We start from the raw sequence: 18,039 nt of genomic DNA on the forward strand, positions 1-18,039 counted from the left end.
CATTATGTGTCAAAAAAAGGAAAGAAAAAAAACAGCTTCATTAATGTAAAATGTTCCTCTGTCTTAATTGCATTTAAGGTTTTATTTTTAGGTTCTGTACGTGTTTCAATTTGTAATGAATGTTAATGAGGCAAAAGGCAGCACACAGACAAGTTTGTGTGTGCATCTCCATCCAGCAAAGCAACACAAAACTGAGTCTTCTTGTGCTTTCTGTTATTATGTTATATCGTGTTTCACACATTAACCACATTGCTATCTTAATGTCTTTGCTTAGATAAAGAAAGACTTGACATGTAATAATAAAGCCATGATATTGTTTTTCCTCAAATCTCTAAAATATTGCTACGGTAAGTGAGTTTTAAGCAACTCCCTAGCTTTGTGATGTTAACCACTGCTCCTGAGACGTCCAGAAAACAAAAGTAGTAGCTTGTAGGTGATTGCTTCAACTGTGAATCAACTTTTTCTGGGCTCCTAATGTGATATGGTTTTATTACATTAGGTGAAAAATACAGTTTTTACCTTAAAATTAAAATGCTGGGTTACCCAATAACCAAGTGGTTAGGTGACAAATGCTGTAAGAAGTGAGTCTTCAGCTCGAATTAGATCCTTACTGCATGACTGTCTCCCCAGATTTCATGTCTCTCTTTAATGTCACTGTGCAATAAAGGGAAAAACCAAAACGGCTTCCTTAATGACAGAAAAATCTACATTTTATTCACCTGTGACCTCCAGAGGAACCGTGTCCTGCTCATCATTGATTCCCACCACAACCTCACAGCGGTAGAGACCTGAGTCGCTTGAACGCAACCCGGTGAGAGCAAGACTGGCATTGTAGCGATTCTTACTGTAACCAGGCAACGTTACGCGACCCTGGAAGGCCTTTTTCACCTGAGAAAGGAGGAGAGTAAAGGAAGATAAAGTAAAAAATGATGAAAATGGTAGATAGAAGCAACTACGAAACAGCAGAGTGATTCATATTCTCCAAACATCAATTTAACAATGGCACCGTCTACGTTTATCGTACCTTGACCACATTGTCTTTGGCCACCAGGACCGACTGTTCCTTCTGCAGTCCATCGGAGCCCCTCTGGCCCCAAACCTTGGTCCACTTGATCCTGGGGGCTCATGGGACGAACCGGTGGTGGGGCGGAGGGTGAAGAGGCAGGGGAGGAGGACGGTTTTCGAAAGCTCCTCTCTAATGGTCTGATGGGTCACCTTCCGCATATTCACCACTGTGTCGGCATTGGTTAAACCTGAGGAGAACGGAAGAGAGGAGGGGAGAAATCAATCAATGCTATCTTGTAAAGGAGGCCGCAGAACGTTATTCCTCATTACACTGAAAATGTTTTAGTTAATTGCTTCTTTCAGAAGAAAACATGTGCTTTCATTCCAGGTTCTTTTGTTCCATCCGATCCTCGTGCTCAAGGAATGAAAGGGAAAAACAGAAGCTTATTGTGCCTCTCTGATTATTGGTCATTGATCTAGCAGACCATTATTGTACGACCTGAACAGTGGGAGACAGGTGGAGATTGTAGGAGGGGAAGGTATCAAAAGTCCTTTCACAAACCATACATCAAACCTGGATATGTATTATGGGATCAATATCAAGCTCCTCTTTACAGCTTAAAGCACCTTCACCAACCTATAGATATAAATATTACTTTCATCAGAAACTACAGAGGACAGAGAGAAAAGGGATGATTAAAAAGTATGATGATAAGAAAAGGTCTCGGCCTCTTTGCTAGGGAAAATCCTACGATGTTCTGCTGCATTTTTCATTGTTGTCTTTCCTCCCAACCAGTGTAAAACTAATTTTACCTTCGTACAGCCATATCATACATATCATACAATATTATTAGAATCCTGTGTCACCTTCCCTGAGAAGACAGAGGTGGCTCATTTACATTGTAGAGGAAAACAACTTACAAAACAGCAATGCAGCTTATCATCTCTGAGCTCGATCTGCTTCTGTTTATCTAGTGTGCACAGAGTGTGAATGAGGTTTACCTGTAAACCCTTAACCCCCATCTGACTTTTTTTCTAGCTCCCTTATCAGTCACGATTCCCTTTCTTCTCTCTTCTAAGAACAGCGGCAAAGACATGTCACTATGTCTAATCTAATTTTCCTCAAAGCCCGGCATCAGTGCTTGCATTTACAATCAGCTTGCTAGTTTTTATCCATCTTGCTAGCAACAATGAGGGCAAAAGAAAAGTATTCCATAACGCCACAGATCACATCTCTCACCCTTTCACGCAAAACACCAATCTTTTACTTTTTCTGGAAACATCAAGGCGAATGTGTCGTTGCACTTCATGCTAATGTAAACTATGCTACAGGTACGATTTATGTGGAAAAATTATTTTTTAAACCTTATTTTAGGGCAAAGTCACCAAACTTTTGAAGCAGTTTATCAGATTTGACTCGTGATTCTACACATGCGGTTTTCATGGCATGGTTACCATTGGAATTATGGTTATGGCTCTGTCCTCATCCCCAAATCCAGTCTGGTTACCCCACAATAGTGGGCTGGGACTGCTGCCAAGATTACAAGACTTGCCTGTAAGGACTTTGCTTTTGGTCAGTCCACCACTTTGAACCAGACTTAAATATCTCAACAACTGTCTGATGGACTGCTGTGGAATTAATTTTCCAGTTGAGTCACAATGATTGTGGTTTAAAATGAAATATCTCAACAACTATCTGTTGCGTTGGAATGAAATTTGGTACAAACATTAATGTGCCCAACTTGGTTTAACAACTTTTAATATAGCAACACAACCAAGTAAAACATTTTCTTATCAAATACTCTGTTTTTATGACTAAACACCATAAAAGGAATTGAAATGTTTCACCTTTTCTTTTCTTCTTTAGAAACTCTCATGTGATATTGTCAGTGTGTTATTGGTCATTGTCATGCTGGAATATTCCTCATCTGCAATTCTGTCATCATGGTACCATTGATAAAAGCCCCCTACCCAACAGTTTTTGCACTCATTCAGTCCCATATCATCACACTCCCAAAGGCAATTCTTTTCCATGTAGAGCCATGATTTGGACATGCAGATAGATACATCCTAAAGGTCCAAAACTGATGAACTTCTGGTGTTCAGGGGTCATTTTATAACCATTTAGACTAACTGGAAATCACATGTGTATTCAATATTGTGTCAGTAATCACAAGCGCATTCATTTTTCTGCATTAAGTTTCTACTTTCGGGTAAGTATTTTCAATATCCTCTATCTAAAGTGTCTGTTTTGGATTCTTCATGACTGGAATTGAACTGAATTAAATTGGAAAAACTCAACAAGTCAACTAAGAAAACTTGTTTTTTTGATAGGGGTGTACCCAGTTCTAATGGTTACTTTAATTCTAATTATAATCTGACTAAGAGAAAACCTGTGTTTGAAATACATCAAGCGGGTGGAGGAAATCTAAAATCAAGCTGTGAGAAGGAGGGAAGAAGAGAGCAAAAAGTAAAAGAATGAAAGTAATTCAATTCTATTCTATTTATATAGTGCCAATTACAGTCAAATTGTCTCAAGATGCTTTACAGAACCCATATGTATGAACCCCAGAGGCGATAGTGGCAAGGAAAACACCCTTTGAACAGGGAAAAAAACTCAAGCAGAACCTGGTTCTTTATGTGGGGGGGACCCATCTGACTGCTGGCATGGCGGGTTGAGAGGGACAGAAAAGGTAGAGGGGTAAAAGTAGAGGTACAGATGTAGAAGGGTAGAAGGGTAGAAAGCGGGGAGGAATGGGAGAAGAGGGGGTGGGGATCAAGGAACATACAAAACACAGTTGGATACATGTATGATAAGCTAGATGATACATACAAAGTACAAGCTAACATTGAAACTGATTCATACTTTACTTTCATGGTTTACTGTTATGATGTACAGCTCTGGCATTAAACATACTACATATACAGCTGGCAGCAAAATTAAACAATGTGTAGATGAGCATATCAAGTATAGTGAGGGCGATGCAGAGTAGCAGCGTTTAGGTGGGTGGAACAGCCAGCATGGTGTAGAACGGCGGAGAAAATGAGCCTATTGATTTCTTTTCATTAGTGTCACTTTCCACGGCACACATTCTGTTTGTCCTGCTCCACTCTTATTTGATTGAACGCATGCTAAAGCACTGCACTCTACAGGGGCGGCCTGCTCTGTCTGTAATTAAATGGCAGATTGGTGGAACAATGTTTTTCCAGCGATCGCAGGCGCACCGCTGTGTGAGTCGCTCAACCTCTCCGTCCTTTTCTCTGCTCTGTCATTTTTCTTCCCATCTCCTGTCGTTCTCTTTTCCCTCCTCCTCTCACGCAGCAGGACCACCTGCCAGCTTTCAGATGAGCATTTCAACTCGGCTCTTTCGGTTTCGAACTTATTTATCATTTGGATATCTTACTTCTGTTTTTATTTTGTTTTGCATATGTACGAGGGTATACTGGGTTTCATTGTATTTTCAGGATTTGATTTTGCTGGGAAAATCCACCAGATTCAACTTTCAGCGTCAGATTAGTTGCCCCGTTTTCTTATAGCTTGTCAACAGGGGTTATATAGGTTGTGTATTTGTGTGTTCGTCCTTGCCTTGAAATGTACTCGCAAGTGAAAACATCTCTTCTCTTACTTTTTATTCATGAGAACATCAGCTCTACACCCTCTGCTCGCACACAGCTTTGAATTCACCTTACTGGATGGTTAATGTGCCTTTAAACACAAAACAAGGCCTGTGAATAGCTGTCATTGCTCATTCCCGCAGCCGTGGCAGCTGCTCGAGCTAAAAGGTTGAATGCCTCTTACCCCGATAGCTTAACATCAACCGTCCCATCACATTCGTCCCTCCCCACCGTCGCATAAACACACGCTAATACCCGCTTCTGAGCTTCTCCCACTGACATCGTCTTAGACAAACGCTACTTGTCAAAACTCCCTCACCGGCTGATCTATGCCGCTCTGCATGGCAGCATCAAACGGGATTTGAGCTCTGAAACGGCCTCTCGTTTCGCACTCGAGATGAGCTCAGCTCATCGAGTGAGGTGACCTGTGAAGCAAAATGCATGAGGCTTTCAAAAGCAGGGAGATAAGAAGAGACAAGAGGGGAGGTGAGGAATGAATAAGTGGTACAGTGTGGCTCGCTATAATGGCTAGCCTGATCTAGTAGACCACTGTTTTTTAGGGATCTTTTGAGTCTTGCACAAAAAAAAAAAAGTCTTGGAGGAACATTTGAAGTTGTTAGTTAAAGGAATAGCTCGGATAAATATTTTTGTTCCCTTTTTGGTGAAGAGACAGGTTAGGAGATCAATGAGCAACGCCTCCACAAGTTTGCTCAAACTTCAGAACCCATGTTCACCCAGCACGAGCTGACAAGAGTGTTTTCCTCAGATGTCAGGAATGCTTGGCTTTCTCCGTCTTCAAGTGCCTTCATAAATGTTCAGTGGGGTTGAGGTCAGGTAACTGTGGAGGAAAACCCTGGGAGTCAGCACTCCTCAGCCGTCTTTGGTCTCCAAGTCTAAGCTCTGAGGTGTGCTTTGCCTCATTATTATCTTGCAGGAGGTATCCTTCTCCATAAAGATGCAAACAAGAGGGTGCAGCAAGTCTCTGAAATGGAGAGTTATTTCTCTTTACTCAGGGCAGAGTTGGTTCAGTGCAGGTGTCCAACTCCAGAGTAAGCAAAACAGTCCCACATGATGGCTCTCCTTACATACGCTCTTTTCCTGCCGCCACACATCTCTAACTTGGCTTCATCCATAGAGAGGACTTACGTAGCTCACCATAAGTAAGCATTTGGTCTTGTTTCCCTCATTGAGCAGTGGCTTAGAAACGTTGCTTACCATGTTCTGTATTGAACTGATCCTGTATTTGTGAAGCAGCTTTTCTATCTCTGAGTGAACAAAGCTTGACGTATTGATCCGCTGACGATGTGGTCATTTGTTGGTCTGTTTGATCGTGTTTTGGATACAACTCATCCAGTTTTGACAAAAAGTTTCTGGTGCCCATGAACTGCCCCCTTATAAACCTCGGCTCTTGCCATGATTTGATGCTGAGAAAACCCCTGTTTGTTGTCTTTTCTTGGTTCTGATGCCATGTTGCAATAATGCAAAAACATGAGGCCTGCCACATTCATAACAGATGAACAATGGCTGCAAGGTGATTTATTCATTCAGTAAGTAGATCAAATCATCTGAATGCTGCTTCAGTGGAAAGGATATTGCTTTAGGTTCATCAAAAAGTATCTGGTAACCAATCAATTCCATTTGCAAAAGAATCCTTCTTTGTTGTTGTATTGTGGCATCATTATTGTCAGAGCAGACATAAATTATTCATTTTGTTAATAAAAACCTGCTAAAGTGACAGTGGGTTACTATTCAGTGAGTTGTACAACATTGTTGAACTCAAAATGTCCTCTCTGAATGCAGTGTGTAGTCGACACTGCCAGAGTAGTAATACACTCTGTGTGATAATGAGAGTGGGTGTAAACAAAAGAGAATTTAGGTTTGAAATTTGCTCAGCTTGAAGGCAATATCAATGCACTCTTCCCTCACATTAGCAGAGGAAACAACAGGCTCGATGTACAAGATAAACAAACGCAATTGGCTCGAGCGTAACGCAGTGAAAATACGGAAACAAACACAAAATGGAAGCAGGAAAAGCTGGTGGTGTACTGAAAGGAAGAAACTGGAATGATCTGGTGTGGAAAAAAAGTCAAGAGGATACGATGGAAAAAGTAGAGATGTGCTGGTGTGATGCAGCAGGAGACGAGCACAGTGACACATTCTCACACACACATACACACACACACACACACACACTCAAAGAACACATCTTTCAGAAGAGGCTATCATATTCCACTCCCTGCTGTCACTCTCTTTGCTTTATCCCCCTCGAGGATGTGGCACTCATCTTTGTTTACCGCACACTCACACACGTGCCCCTCCATCCTCAGCGCAAACAAAACACGCACACATAGACACCGATGCACTAATGCGCTGTCCCAGAAGACAATCAAACCGCAATTTCTCAACCACCTTGCCGAGAGCTTGCTAGGAACAAAAACAGGCAAATTTATTCTTCAGCAAAGAGGCATCAATAATGTTTAATCTGCCTGCCAGTTTCTTGCCAGGTTCCACCTGGATAAGCACCATTTGGGTAACATTACGCTACTTATGCTGCCAATAGCAAGAGAGGTCTTCAAATGGAGCCAACCATGCTTTACAATCACTACCTCATTCACATTCTCAGTCCTGTCTCACTATGTCTGTCCACTTTATTTGGGCAAACGTTTATCTGTGTTTCCTGGCTGCTTTCTGCAATTTGCACAAATCAATCAAATAAAATCAATTCTCGTCTTGAAAAGCCAACATTAAATCTTGGGAAAATTAAAAAAACAACACCGCTGCCTTCCTCTGTGGTTATGAATGTAAACTAGCAAATGTCCCAATGTTGCGTCTATCTCAAATCTGCATTTAGATGAAACTGTTGTCACAAACATAACCCCGCAGGAGACTGTCTTTTGTTTGGTTATCTATCCTTGTTTCATATTTCTCTTTGTCATGCCTTTTCCTAAACAAGGCTCACCTGGCTGCGGGGGCGATAAAAAGGAGATGAAACCCTGAATGTCAATACAAGAAAAAGGAGAAAAGTGCTGGAAAAAGAGCATGTGTACTCAGTAAAACTCCTCCACTGGATTGTAAAGTCCAAGGCGGGATGGCGGACTTTGTTAAATGTTAACAGGTGATCTTTTATTGACCTCATCTGGTGTCTTTGTCAGTCCGTGTGCGAGTCGAGAAGGGCAAGGTGTAGAGGACACATCCTCCGCCTCGTCCCGGAAGCTTCACTTCCTGCAGTTTGCAGATAGAGCTCAGATTTTCTTATTTTCTTTCTGCTGGTTCACAGTGGCATCTACGTGATCGTCGCCGTTGGCCCATCTGTCTTCCCTTTAGAGGTGCTCGCGAATTATTAAACACAGTCGGAGAGCCTTTATGTGGCTGGCACAGAGCTGCACACAGACACAGGGTGGGCGGTAATGGCATTTTCACTGTAATAGGAACACAATTGTGAACATCATTCCTTGTTCTCTCCCTCTCTTTCGTATTCTTTCGCTCTTTCCGAGATGCCTGCAATGTTTTTCTTTTTTTTTTTTGCCAGAGATGAAGGCCGCTTTGTCTTCAGTTTGCCCACATCAACACTGTCAGGCTGCCAGTCAAAGAGCTACAGGGACTGATCGAGTGCATCCTCTCCAGTCGTGGCCACTCCACTCCTGCCGCCTGCATGTCAGCTGATTACGTGTAAAGTGTGTGTTTGCGCAGAAGCGTGTGCAGGTCATAAATCACGGCAGATGAGCTGTCTGACAGAGGCTTGCCACTGTTAGTTGATCACTGTGTTAAGAAATGACAGCTGATACAACTCAAACAACTGGACTGCAGCGGGCGGAACTCAAACAGTTTTTGTCATCCTCACAGTTGGTGTTATCCTTGAACGAGGTGGAAACAGAAGGACGACTCACAAGAAGAGGTTTAAACTGATTTTCTTTTAAAATTAAGAAAAAGGGATGTTTTGCACATTTCCAAAGAAAGTTCCTGCTCCATTTATTTGTGATTCAATAACTTTTTGTTGTTTGTCTGTATATTTTTATGCTTTTGCACATTTATGTGAGTTAGTGTGCATTGAATAAAAGACTCTAGCAAGAAATTGAAATAAACGCTGTCTCCATTTTTTCTTATAATAAAAATCAAATAAGTCTACTTTGACCTGTACTTAAAACATCCTAAATATGGTCAAAAGTTAACGGGCTGTTCACAGAATGTACCTAAAGAACACGCATAAGAAGTATCTTAATGCTGATTCTGGCTCATGTGCAGTCAATTTCAACAACTTTGTGTTTGTTTTTTGTTTGTTTTTTTGGGCCGATTACGAGTAATCAAAAAAGGTCGATAACTCTTTGCGCTTCTCGGTTTTCTTAATCTTTTACTGTTATGTCATTTCTGTTGCCCACTAAAGTCAAGATGTTGAAGAGTTAATAACTATTATCTTCCAGACTGTTTCAGGTAAATCTGTGGTTGTCTTCTAACTTAACCGTTAGCCGTTTAGCCTTGGTGAAAGAAGCTCATTTCCTGGTTTGCAGCAATGTCTTGTGCTTCTTGTTCAGGTTTTTCAGTCTCTGCTTGGGAGATATTTCTGAGACCAGAGACTGACAAAAGACAGAGAGAGGAGGCTGCATCAGACCTGAAGTAGAGCATTTGATTTACCAGTAATTGGTCAATAGTCAGAAAAATGCCAAATATCGACCACGATAATCAACCAGGACAATAATCGTTCTACTTTGAATTCGGGAGGTAGTTAAACTAATAAAAAAAAATCGAATTATATCGTATTTGTTAATCATACACATCAATCAGGAACATTAAAATTACCAACAGGTGAAGAATACAACATTCATCATCTCGTTACAGTACAATGTTCTGCAGAGAAACCTTCAGTCCCGGCATTGCTTTGACCCACTTGCAAATTTCTGCAGACCAAATCCACCCCTCATGGCAACGAAGCTCTATTAGCAGCACAGTACGCCATGCCATGCCATGCCACAAAATAGCTCGAGGAATATGATCAAGAGCTCAGGACGTTGACCTAGATTCAAAATTTCCCAGATCTCAATCCCATTGAGCATTTGTTGGAACAAGCTCCACTTTAAAACCCACAAGAACCAAAGGATCCACTGAACCAAAGGGTCAGGGCTGTTTATGGAAACATATACAGTATTAGATCGCTGGTTTTCAAGTTGCAATTGATCGCTGCATTACGTTCGCAAAATTTAAACCTGCAGAGTAACTACAACTTAGGCAAACAAAAGCAGCTGAGTAAAAAGACCATATATTTTCCTTCCCTGGTGGGGTAAAAATAGAAGTAGAACAAAATGGAAGTAGCAAAGTCAAGAATATGCACCTCCTGACTCTACACAACATGACTGGTTTAAGGCCTAAAACAAACGGATGCGAGTACATATTTACAACAATGCTATTGTATTTTACAACGCCACAATTTCATCATCTAGAGTCAAGAAGATGAAATGAAGTTCATGTTGCTATACTACAAACACTCGGGAGAAAAACTGACTACAACAAAGGGCGAAGTGAAACTTTTTAGAACAAGTGGGAAGAAGCTGAATCTTCTTTATCTTCTGAAGTGAATAAAACATCTCAAGGACAGTGGCGGCAAGTGCGGGTAATTTTTTTGTGTGTACAAGCATATGACTGAACTGCTTGCTGTTTCATTTTATTTTACTTTATGTTTTTTTTGCGGGATGCGGAGAAACGCATCCTTTTAACAAGACCTTGGATGACGCACAAAGACGAACGAAGAAAACAAGGGGCATGGAGAAAATAACATGAAAAGGGTAGCAGCTGCTCTTAAACACCAACAAGTTAGCGTTTAAAAAGAACGAGATAGAACAGAGCCTGACAGTGCCCTGACCGTGCCCTGAAATGATAACTATGGCAACAGAGGAAGTACAAGTGCATCAAAAAATGGGGGACGGAACTTCTGAGCAGGGCAGAAAACACACACACACACTTTAACTGTGTGCTTTGGGGGTGGCCTCTTCAAAGAGCAGATCTGAGGCTATGTACTGCATAATGTAAATTGAATGAGGGGGACTGGTTTCCTCCACTATGTTTGATCACTGCTCTGTGTTTCGCTGCAACAGAGCCTCATTTCCCCTACAGGAAGTAGTGCAACGACATACATAAAGATGCAAAGTTACATCACTCAGATGTACACACAAGCCATTTACACACACTCCCAAGTTTTCTATATGCATGTGTGTGCGCACATTCGTGTTGCCTGTCTAAGCACAGCAGGTCTGCCAGGCGGACGTCACGCGAAGTTTGGAAATACTGTCTCCACGCTGACATTTTCTCGCATGACATCTTCTCCCCAAAATATCCCACCAACTCCCACCTGCCTCCTCCTTCCTTCCAAGGAGTCCTGCTCTCAGCTCCCTGATGTGTTTTCCATTGTGATGTCAGCTCTATTGCTGCATTTTGTGGACTTTCTCTATACCCCCTATGTTCTTCTTTCTCCATGGAAGCAGCATCTGAAAACAAAGCCACACTGTAAAAATATTTTTAAAAAAAACAGTTCTAACTTATTTTGTGAACAATTTACAATTGTTTTATAGATTTTCTCACTTTGTGAAAATACAAATAACATCTCGTGAAATGACAAAAAAATCTGTACTTTATATAGCTTAATTTATGCTTTTACTTTTGACATTTGCCTGTAAAACAATTTTACAATAACAATTTTATAATAGCTGTTAATCGAAAGAAAAAATATGTATATTATGTACTGAAAATGGCAAATCAATTTAAATTGCTATTTTACATAGCTTTTACATACATACAAAAATTTTGTGGGCTTATGGATCGAAATTTTTTAAATAACAGATTTTCATTTGTTTTGATAAATTGCAGACAACAAAATAAGAAATTAATGACAAATAAAATCACAGAAAAAAGTATTAATTCATCATGTTGACAGATTTTTTTCACTTTTGAATGCTACAATACTCCAATTTTTATATTTTCCTGTCACAATTGTTGCCAAATTTTCACAGCTTCTTTTTTAAAATTTGAACAGTGTATGATGAAAACTCACTTTAGTCAACAACTATGAAAGTGAAAGACAATACATTTCTAATGCACTCTCACTTAAAGTATTTTGCAGGCATCATTGGACAGAAATCACCTTAATAAACGTTCACCATGTTGCAGTTCAAGAGGTCAGAGAGGAAACTAAACTTCTCTGTCTCCTCTTGGCTGTTTACAGATTTTAGAAAATCTATCCCTTCACAGGAGACTTCTGCCAATAAAGTTGGCTTTCCAGATCAGATGAGATAGTAGGGTTAAGCAGAGTTCTTCCACTTGGACTTGGGTTAACCGTGAATCCTAATTGAAGCCACAAATGCACTGACTTTCAGCTCAAAGTACATGTTCATGTGGTGGGATTAGTTACAAAACAGAAGGGGAAAGGACAAGCTGCAGGAGGAGACCAGCATCATTTTAAATTCTGCTGTTTTCTTTCGTTGCCTTCTGTAAATCTCAAGCTGCTGCAGCTTTAATGAACAGCATCTGCAGAATGATTTTTTGTATAATGCATCCTCTGCAAAAAAGATCTAGTCTCCAGAAAACTGATTTAGCTGCGTGACACATTGTCTCTGCCAGTGATGCTAGCGAATGCTACCAGTTCCGTGAAGGAAATAAAGAGATTTATAGACTAAATACATCCACAGAAAAACAGATGAGGTAAATCAGGAAAGCATTTGCATGAAATTCAGACAAAGACAAAGACAATGTTAATCAATGCAACATGAAAGCAGATATCACTGACATTATGTGCAGTTTGGTACAGTTTTGTGTTTATGGGCTACTGGCTGGAATAAATGCAGGATAATTGTCGACCTACATGTCTGTCAAAAAACTCCATCAATCCCAATGCCAACAAAAAACAGTGTTTTATTGAGCAGATGAGCACAAGAACTACACCATATGAGAAAGAGCAGCACTGAGTGATCAGTTACGTTCAAACAGAAACAACAGCTGTATTTACATCGGAATGTGAAACTTTTGCATTAAAGAAAAGCAGATGGACTCGAAAAGACAACGGTAACATACGATTAGATGCAAATTGATTTTACACGAGGAAACATCTGTGCGAGGTGCAATAATAATTTGCAAGCTTCATGAATCTTGTTCACAGAGACGCAAAAAAAGAAAAGCGGAAAGGACTGGAGGAAAATAACAGAGTTGCTGGTGAGTTCTGAGCTCAGTTAGAGGCTGAGCTGAGCACAAAGACTCCCAACAAAGAAGGCTGAACGGTCCAGTGGTTGTGCAAATGATGCAAACTTGCTGAACAAACCTTCACAATCTGGAGCTTAAGTGTGGAGCCTATTTTGCATGGTAAAGATGCACTGAAACTCAAATTTTACTGACTAAAACTAATAACTGATGATTAAAAATAACACACATGTACGTAAAAAGACAAAACAAGGAGTCACTGGCACTTTTCTCCTCAGTGTTCGGGTATATTCTCCCACTTTTGTTCCTACTGTACACTCAAACCATCCCTGAAATCCTTCCTCACCCACACTGCCCCCTCCCAGCTCCTCCTCCTCCCCTCCTGGTGGCAAATATTAACCCTCTGACTGCGGCTCTCTGCAGGGAGATGCTCTCTGGAGTGGGTCTCCGGATCGGACTCCAACCGGGCCCCCATCAGGCTTCACAGGAATCTCCTCCTGAGGCTGCTGCCGTGACTAATTTTGCACCTTCTGAAGCATAATGATACATTTATCTTGCGAGGCACGCGGCCAGCATTTTTAAAATTCATAAACACTCGTGCAAAAGTGCCGGCACGCTTGCACCATCACCATCAGCATGTGCAAAAAGCCTCCCGCTGCCCTAATCTGTCCTCCCTCCTCCACATGCCACTCTTTTATTTTTTTTCCAATTCAGTGCTGTCAAGCCAAGTGTCACGGGGTGAGCTTTAGTGCGAACCCTCCCAGCAGTCCTCCGCCTCCCATTGACTATTTCCAGAGTCACTCAGGCGGAAAAACAAGCACAAAATGCAAGAAAAAAAAAGGAAGGGGGGGGGGAATGAAAGCAAGAACTGGAGACATCAGTGCTCTCAGAAACTAAACTCATCCAGAATCGAAGCAGGGAACGCATGACACTGAATCCCACATTGGAGTGTGTTATGGGGCAGACATGCTCTGTGAGTGTGTGTGGGCTGCAGCTACTGTTGGCTGCAACTACCTGACAGATGTAACCTGAGGCTTTTCACACAAACATATACACACAGGCAGAAGAGTTGGCCGCATTTTCATCATCATCATCACCATCATCATCATCATCTCTCTGCCTGTGAATCGGAGCCCTGAGTCACTGAGAGGCCACAGTGCCGGATTTTTTTGTGTGTGTTATTTTTTCACCTCCACAGAAGGCAGAAACAATAGAATACGGAGAAGAGCAGACGGTTGGGGAGGCCACTGAGAGCAGTGAGGGGGCGTGCAGTCTGTCCTACATACGCACAAACACATGCAGATACACACTGATACACAGCAGGAGTGTGTGCAGGGAGAGTACAGAGAGGGCAGAGAAGGACTGAGGGATGTGAATGCTTGTGTTGCTTTCCCATAGAGCTCCCTGGAACAGGCAGATAAAACCGCCAAACAGACAGATAAGGAGGCAGCGGAGCAACCCCATCAGGCATACAGATTGACAAATGACTCGAAGAGGCGCATAAGTCTCAGCGTACCAAACTGTATGACACTCTTTTTTGGTATTCCTCTGTCCTTCCCTCATCGAGATCAAGGGATTAGAAAGTCAGACATGCAAAAAAAAAAAAAAAAAAGAAATGCAAAATGTCAAGTCCTCCTCAAAAAGTTTGGACAACTTGCTGACACATAATGGGAGGATTACTGCAAGAAGCTAAAGTCCAGATTTTCAGCCGAATCAAAGCAAAATGTAACAAGCTTTTCAAACGCATATTAGAGAGAAATTTCTCGGATGATTTAACGAAGAATCAGAACGCATCATTTCGAAATGGCCGAGAGGATGAATGTGAGTGTTTCCATTCTTAACATCTTATCTTTACGGCGGCGTCTTGGAAGAGCTGTTGCGGGGTAATTACGAGCAGACGAAGCGAGAGGAGCAAGCGTGATAGTGGTAGCGAGGCTGTGAAGGTCTGCCAAGTGTTGGAGATGAACGCCGTAGCAGAGAGAAGCAGAAGGGGAATGGACAGACTGACAAGGAAAACGTCAGCGTGACTGAGGAGATCTGACAAATCATGTAAAGAGATGTGCTTGTTAATCTCACTGAAGGCAGCTGCACGAGGATCCAAACGCCGTATTTCACATTTTGCCACGTTTACAATCACTCACCTATGAATGTTTATTTGTTTTTAACAGCTGGCTACGCTGAAGTCATTGTGAACTGCAGTTGTGCTAATAAACAGCCCAGATGTAGGAAGGCATGAGGAGATAATGCAGTAGCTTGTGATTTGGCCATTTTAGCAAACAAACATGAATCTGAAGACCCAAAAAACGCATTTTCTCAGTCAGCTTCTTACTATGAACAATGTGATTCTGCACAATGTTTGGTTACTGTAATTTAGAAATGTTTTTATTTGCATTTTTTCTTTTCTTTTCGCGCTGGTTTGAAGAGGATGGTGGAAAATGCAAAGTCACACACAAGAATCACAGTTCAGCAACATCTGAACTCGCTCATGTTGCCCCGCTTCAGTCAATAAAATATGATTCATCGAGAAATTACCGAAGCATGCTTGTTACAAACTGTACATTTATCGTTATTTGTGAATATTTAATGTCAAAGCAGCTGCAAGTATTCAATGAATAGATTAACCGACTGACAGAAAATTGATTTGATTGATTGTTAAGTCAATTTTCCTTGAAAAACCATGCCATATGAAAGCTCCAAAGTGCTCAAATGTGAGAATTTGATGCTGCTTCATGCCTTGTGTTTTTTGACTCTACAATGAGTCTGTGTAAGTTTTTAAGCAGATATTCATTTAAGTTGTGATGCTGAGATAGACTCAAACATACAGTGCTGACAAATAGAGGGTCATATGTATAAAACTTTAAGATAAGATAAGCCTTTATTAATCCTACGGTGGAGAAATTTGCAATGTTAATACATATATTTATACAGATATAGCGGGGACTCAGGTGATAGAACGGATTGTCCGCTAATCTCGGTTTGATCCGTCGGCCCCTCTGCATGCCGAAGTGTCCTTAGGCAAGACTTGTTACGGTCCTTTGTGCATTTGATGTAGGTAGGTTTTGTGTTTTTTTTTCTTTGTTTTTAGGTTACGCCCTGCAGGAATGGCTATTCTACCATTAACCAAGTCACCCTGATCGTCGTTGCCAGATCGGCAGCTTGTGAGCGGTGTGGAGTTGGGGTTGTTGTGTTCTACCTAAGCCAGGCGTGCGTTGCTTTATGACTGTTATATCGGCTTGATTTTTGTTAAGAAGCTTGCTTTAATTGTAAATAAATCGTTTTTTGTTCCATAATCAGTTCCCTGCCTCTTAACCCAGTTTTCTTTCCATTATTTGTTACTCCCCTCATCCTCTGGCTCACAGGGACGTAACAGCACCAAATTACAGGTTCCTCCAGATGGCAGGCAGGCACTTTTAGGTAAGGGGAAATCAGCAGAAAACTAAAAAACGTGCAAGAAATATTCCTAATATTATGGATATTTCAAAGATTTCTTTGAATGTGGAAAATAATGACATCGCACATCTACATGTAGAAAAACACTGATGTTGCACAGATCCTTGCATATGTAGAAAACAATGATATCATGCAGTCTTTTAAATCTACAAAATGCACAAAATAGACATGAAGCTCAGGTTTGGATGCATTTTGATGTAAGGAACCCAGCACAATTAATGTAACATCCATATGTAAATTCATCACGCCTACTAAATTGTCCTTATTGTATCTTTAGCATTTTATCATATCTATGTTTCATCCTTGTACGTTTGTATTTCTTGTCTTGCTTCTTACATGCCTCATATGTATCCAGCTGCTGTAACATGTAAATTTCCCTGATGACAGATTGGTAATCTTATCTCATCTGGTAATGCATTTGAATGAGGTTTCCACAAGCTTCGAATGCACGACGTTGAATTCAAATACAGCCTTTAATAGGAGTTTCATTACTTGTAATGCTAATTATGATCTCCGGCAGAATAACTGCTCATTGATGCATTAGAGGTGATTCCTAGAAACTTTAGCCGACCAGCAGGAATTCACTTTCAAAAAAAACTGTCTTTTTCTGTGTACGTCATTATCTGTCACTGATGCAGTGTTTGCTCTGCAGGTCAGGTGATGGGGCCGGCCCATTGTTTTATGAGGACTCACCGCAGCCTGCAGTCTGAAGCAGAAGGAGGGCCAGCAGGGGCTGCAGTCCACACACAGGCAGTCCGCCCTGCATCCTGCTGCACCTGGAGACAGAGATGGAGGGAGACGGAGGAAAAGTGAGCACACAAAGCACGCTCAAATCAACACATTGCCCTTGTGAAGTTCTCCTAACACACACTGCATGCTTGGATGAGTCACTGGTAGTAATTCCTTTTCATGGGATCTTTTTTCTTACCCCCTCTTGCTCAGTGAGGGCCTTAGGATACAAGTGTGGTAGTTCATTCTTCACTTTAATTTGCTGTTTCGTAATGTGGGTGGGATGAAGCCCTTTCAGACTGTGACTGTGATTAGGGGCTTTTAAGGGTGATACAATAAATAAACTTGACTTGATGTGACCATTGTGTTTAATCTTTCTCCAGTGCAATAAAGAAATGTGGGATTATCTTTACACTTTACAGGCAACTATCGTTCTTAATTAAATGGAAAAAGGCTTTCTTGAGACATTCAGAGTCACTGAAGCCATAGATATCTACTGTGGTCGACGGCAACTTTCCTGTGATGTTTCACAGACAGATTCTCGCTTCATATCAATGCTCTTCCAAACCCAGAGACTTATACAGCACCTAACATTAAACACAGAACCACCGATGTGAGAGTTTTCCAGCTGATAAAACAGTTTAAATGCTCTCAACTAAAGTACCATCACTGCAAAAGTTGAATGTAAGATAAAAGAGCAGCCGCCGTCAATATACGAGCCAAAAGTTTCTGGTCGAGATACTGGATCTACAGTGTACCTTGTAAATAAAGGCTTGTTTGTCGATATGCGATGTGGGATTAACCGAGAATACCAACTCGGCTGTGTGCAGAAAAACAGACTTTTTGGAGCAAAAACATTGCACAGCAGGGAGAGGGACTGATGCATTTCAACAATAGAAACAGCCAGATAAGAGCGCGAGAGCCAAATCTAACACGATGGACCTCTTGGTTCCCTTGTTGCACGCTGTATGCTGAAAACTCCACTGAGCAGAAAACTATCAAAGCAGCGCTGACGCTGTCACATTAAACATAAAAAAAATATATCTGTTTGAGAGTTAGGTTGAC

The 18,039-nt window shown here is 41.3% G+C and overlaps 1 protein-coding gene across 1 annotated transcript in view; it reads right to left on the reverse strand.

Annotated features, from left to right (window-relative positions):
- The window catches only part of ncanb (neurocan b), a 191,019-nt gene that overhangs the window by 130,252 nt on the left and 42,728 nt on the right, over window positions 1-18,039 (reverse strand). The window contains 4 exon segments of the mRNA XM_022192043.2: window positions 720-888; window positions 1,025-1,116; window positions 1,119-1,253; window positions 16,939-17,021. Coding sequence (XP_022047735.2) covers window positions 720-888; window positions 1,025-1,116; window positions 1,119-1,253; window positions 16,939-17,011 — 469 coding nt within the window. The 5' untranslated portion in view covers window positions 17,012-17,021.

This window comes from Acanthochromis polyacanthus, chromosome 4 (assembly GCF_021347895.1).
Source record: "Acanthochromis polyacanthus isolate Apoly-LR-REF ecotype Palm Island chromosome 4, KAUST_Apoly_ChrSc, whole genome shotgun sequence".
NCBI lineage: Eukaryota > Metazoa > Chordata > Actinopteri > Pomacentridae > Acanthochromis > Acanthochromis polyacanthus.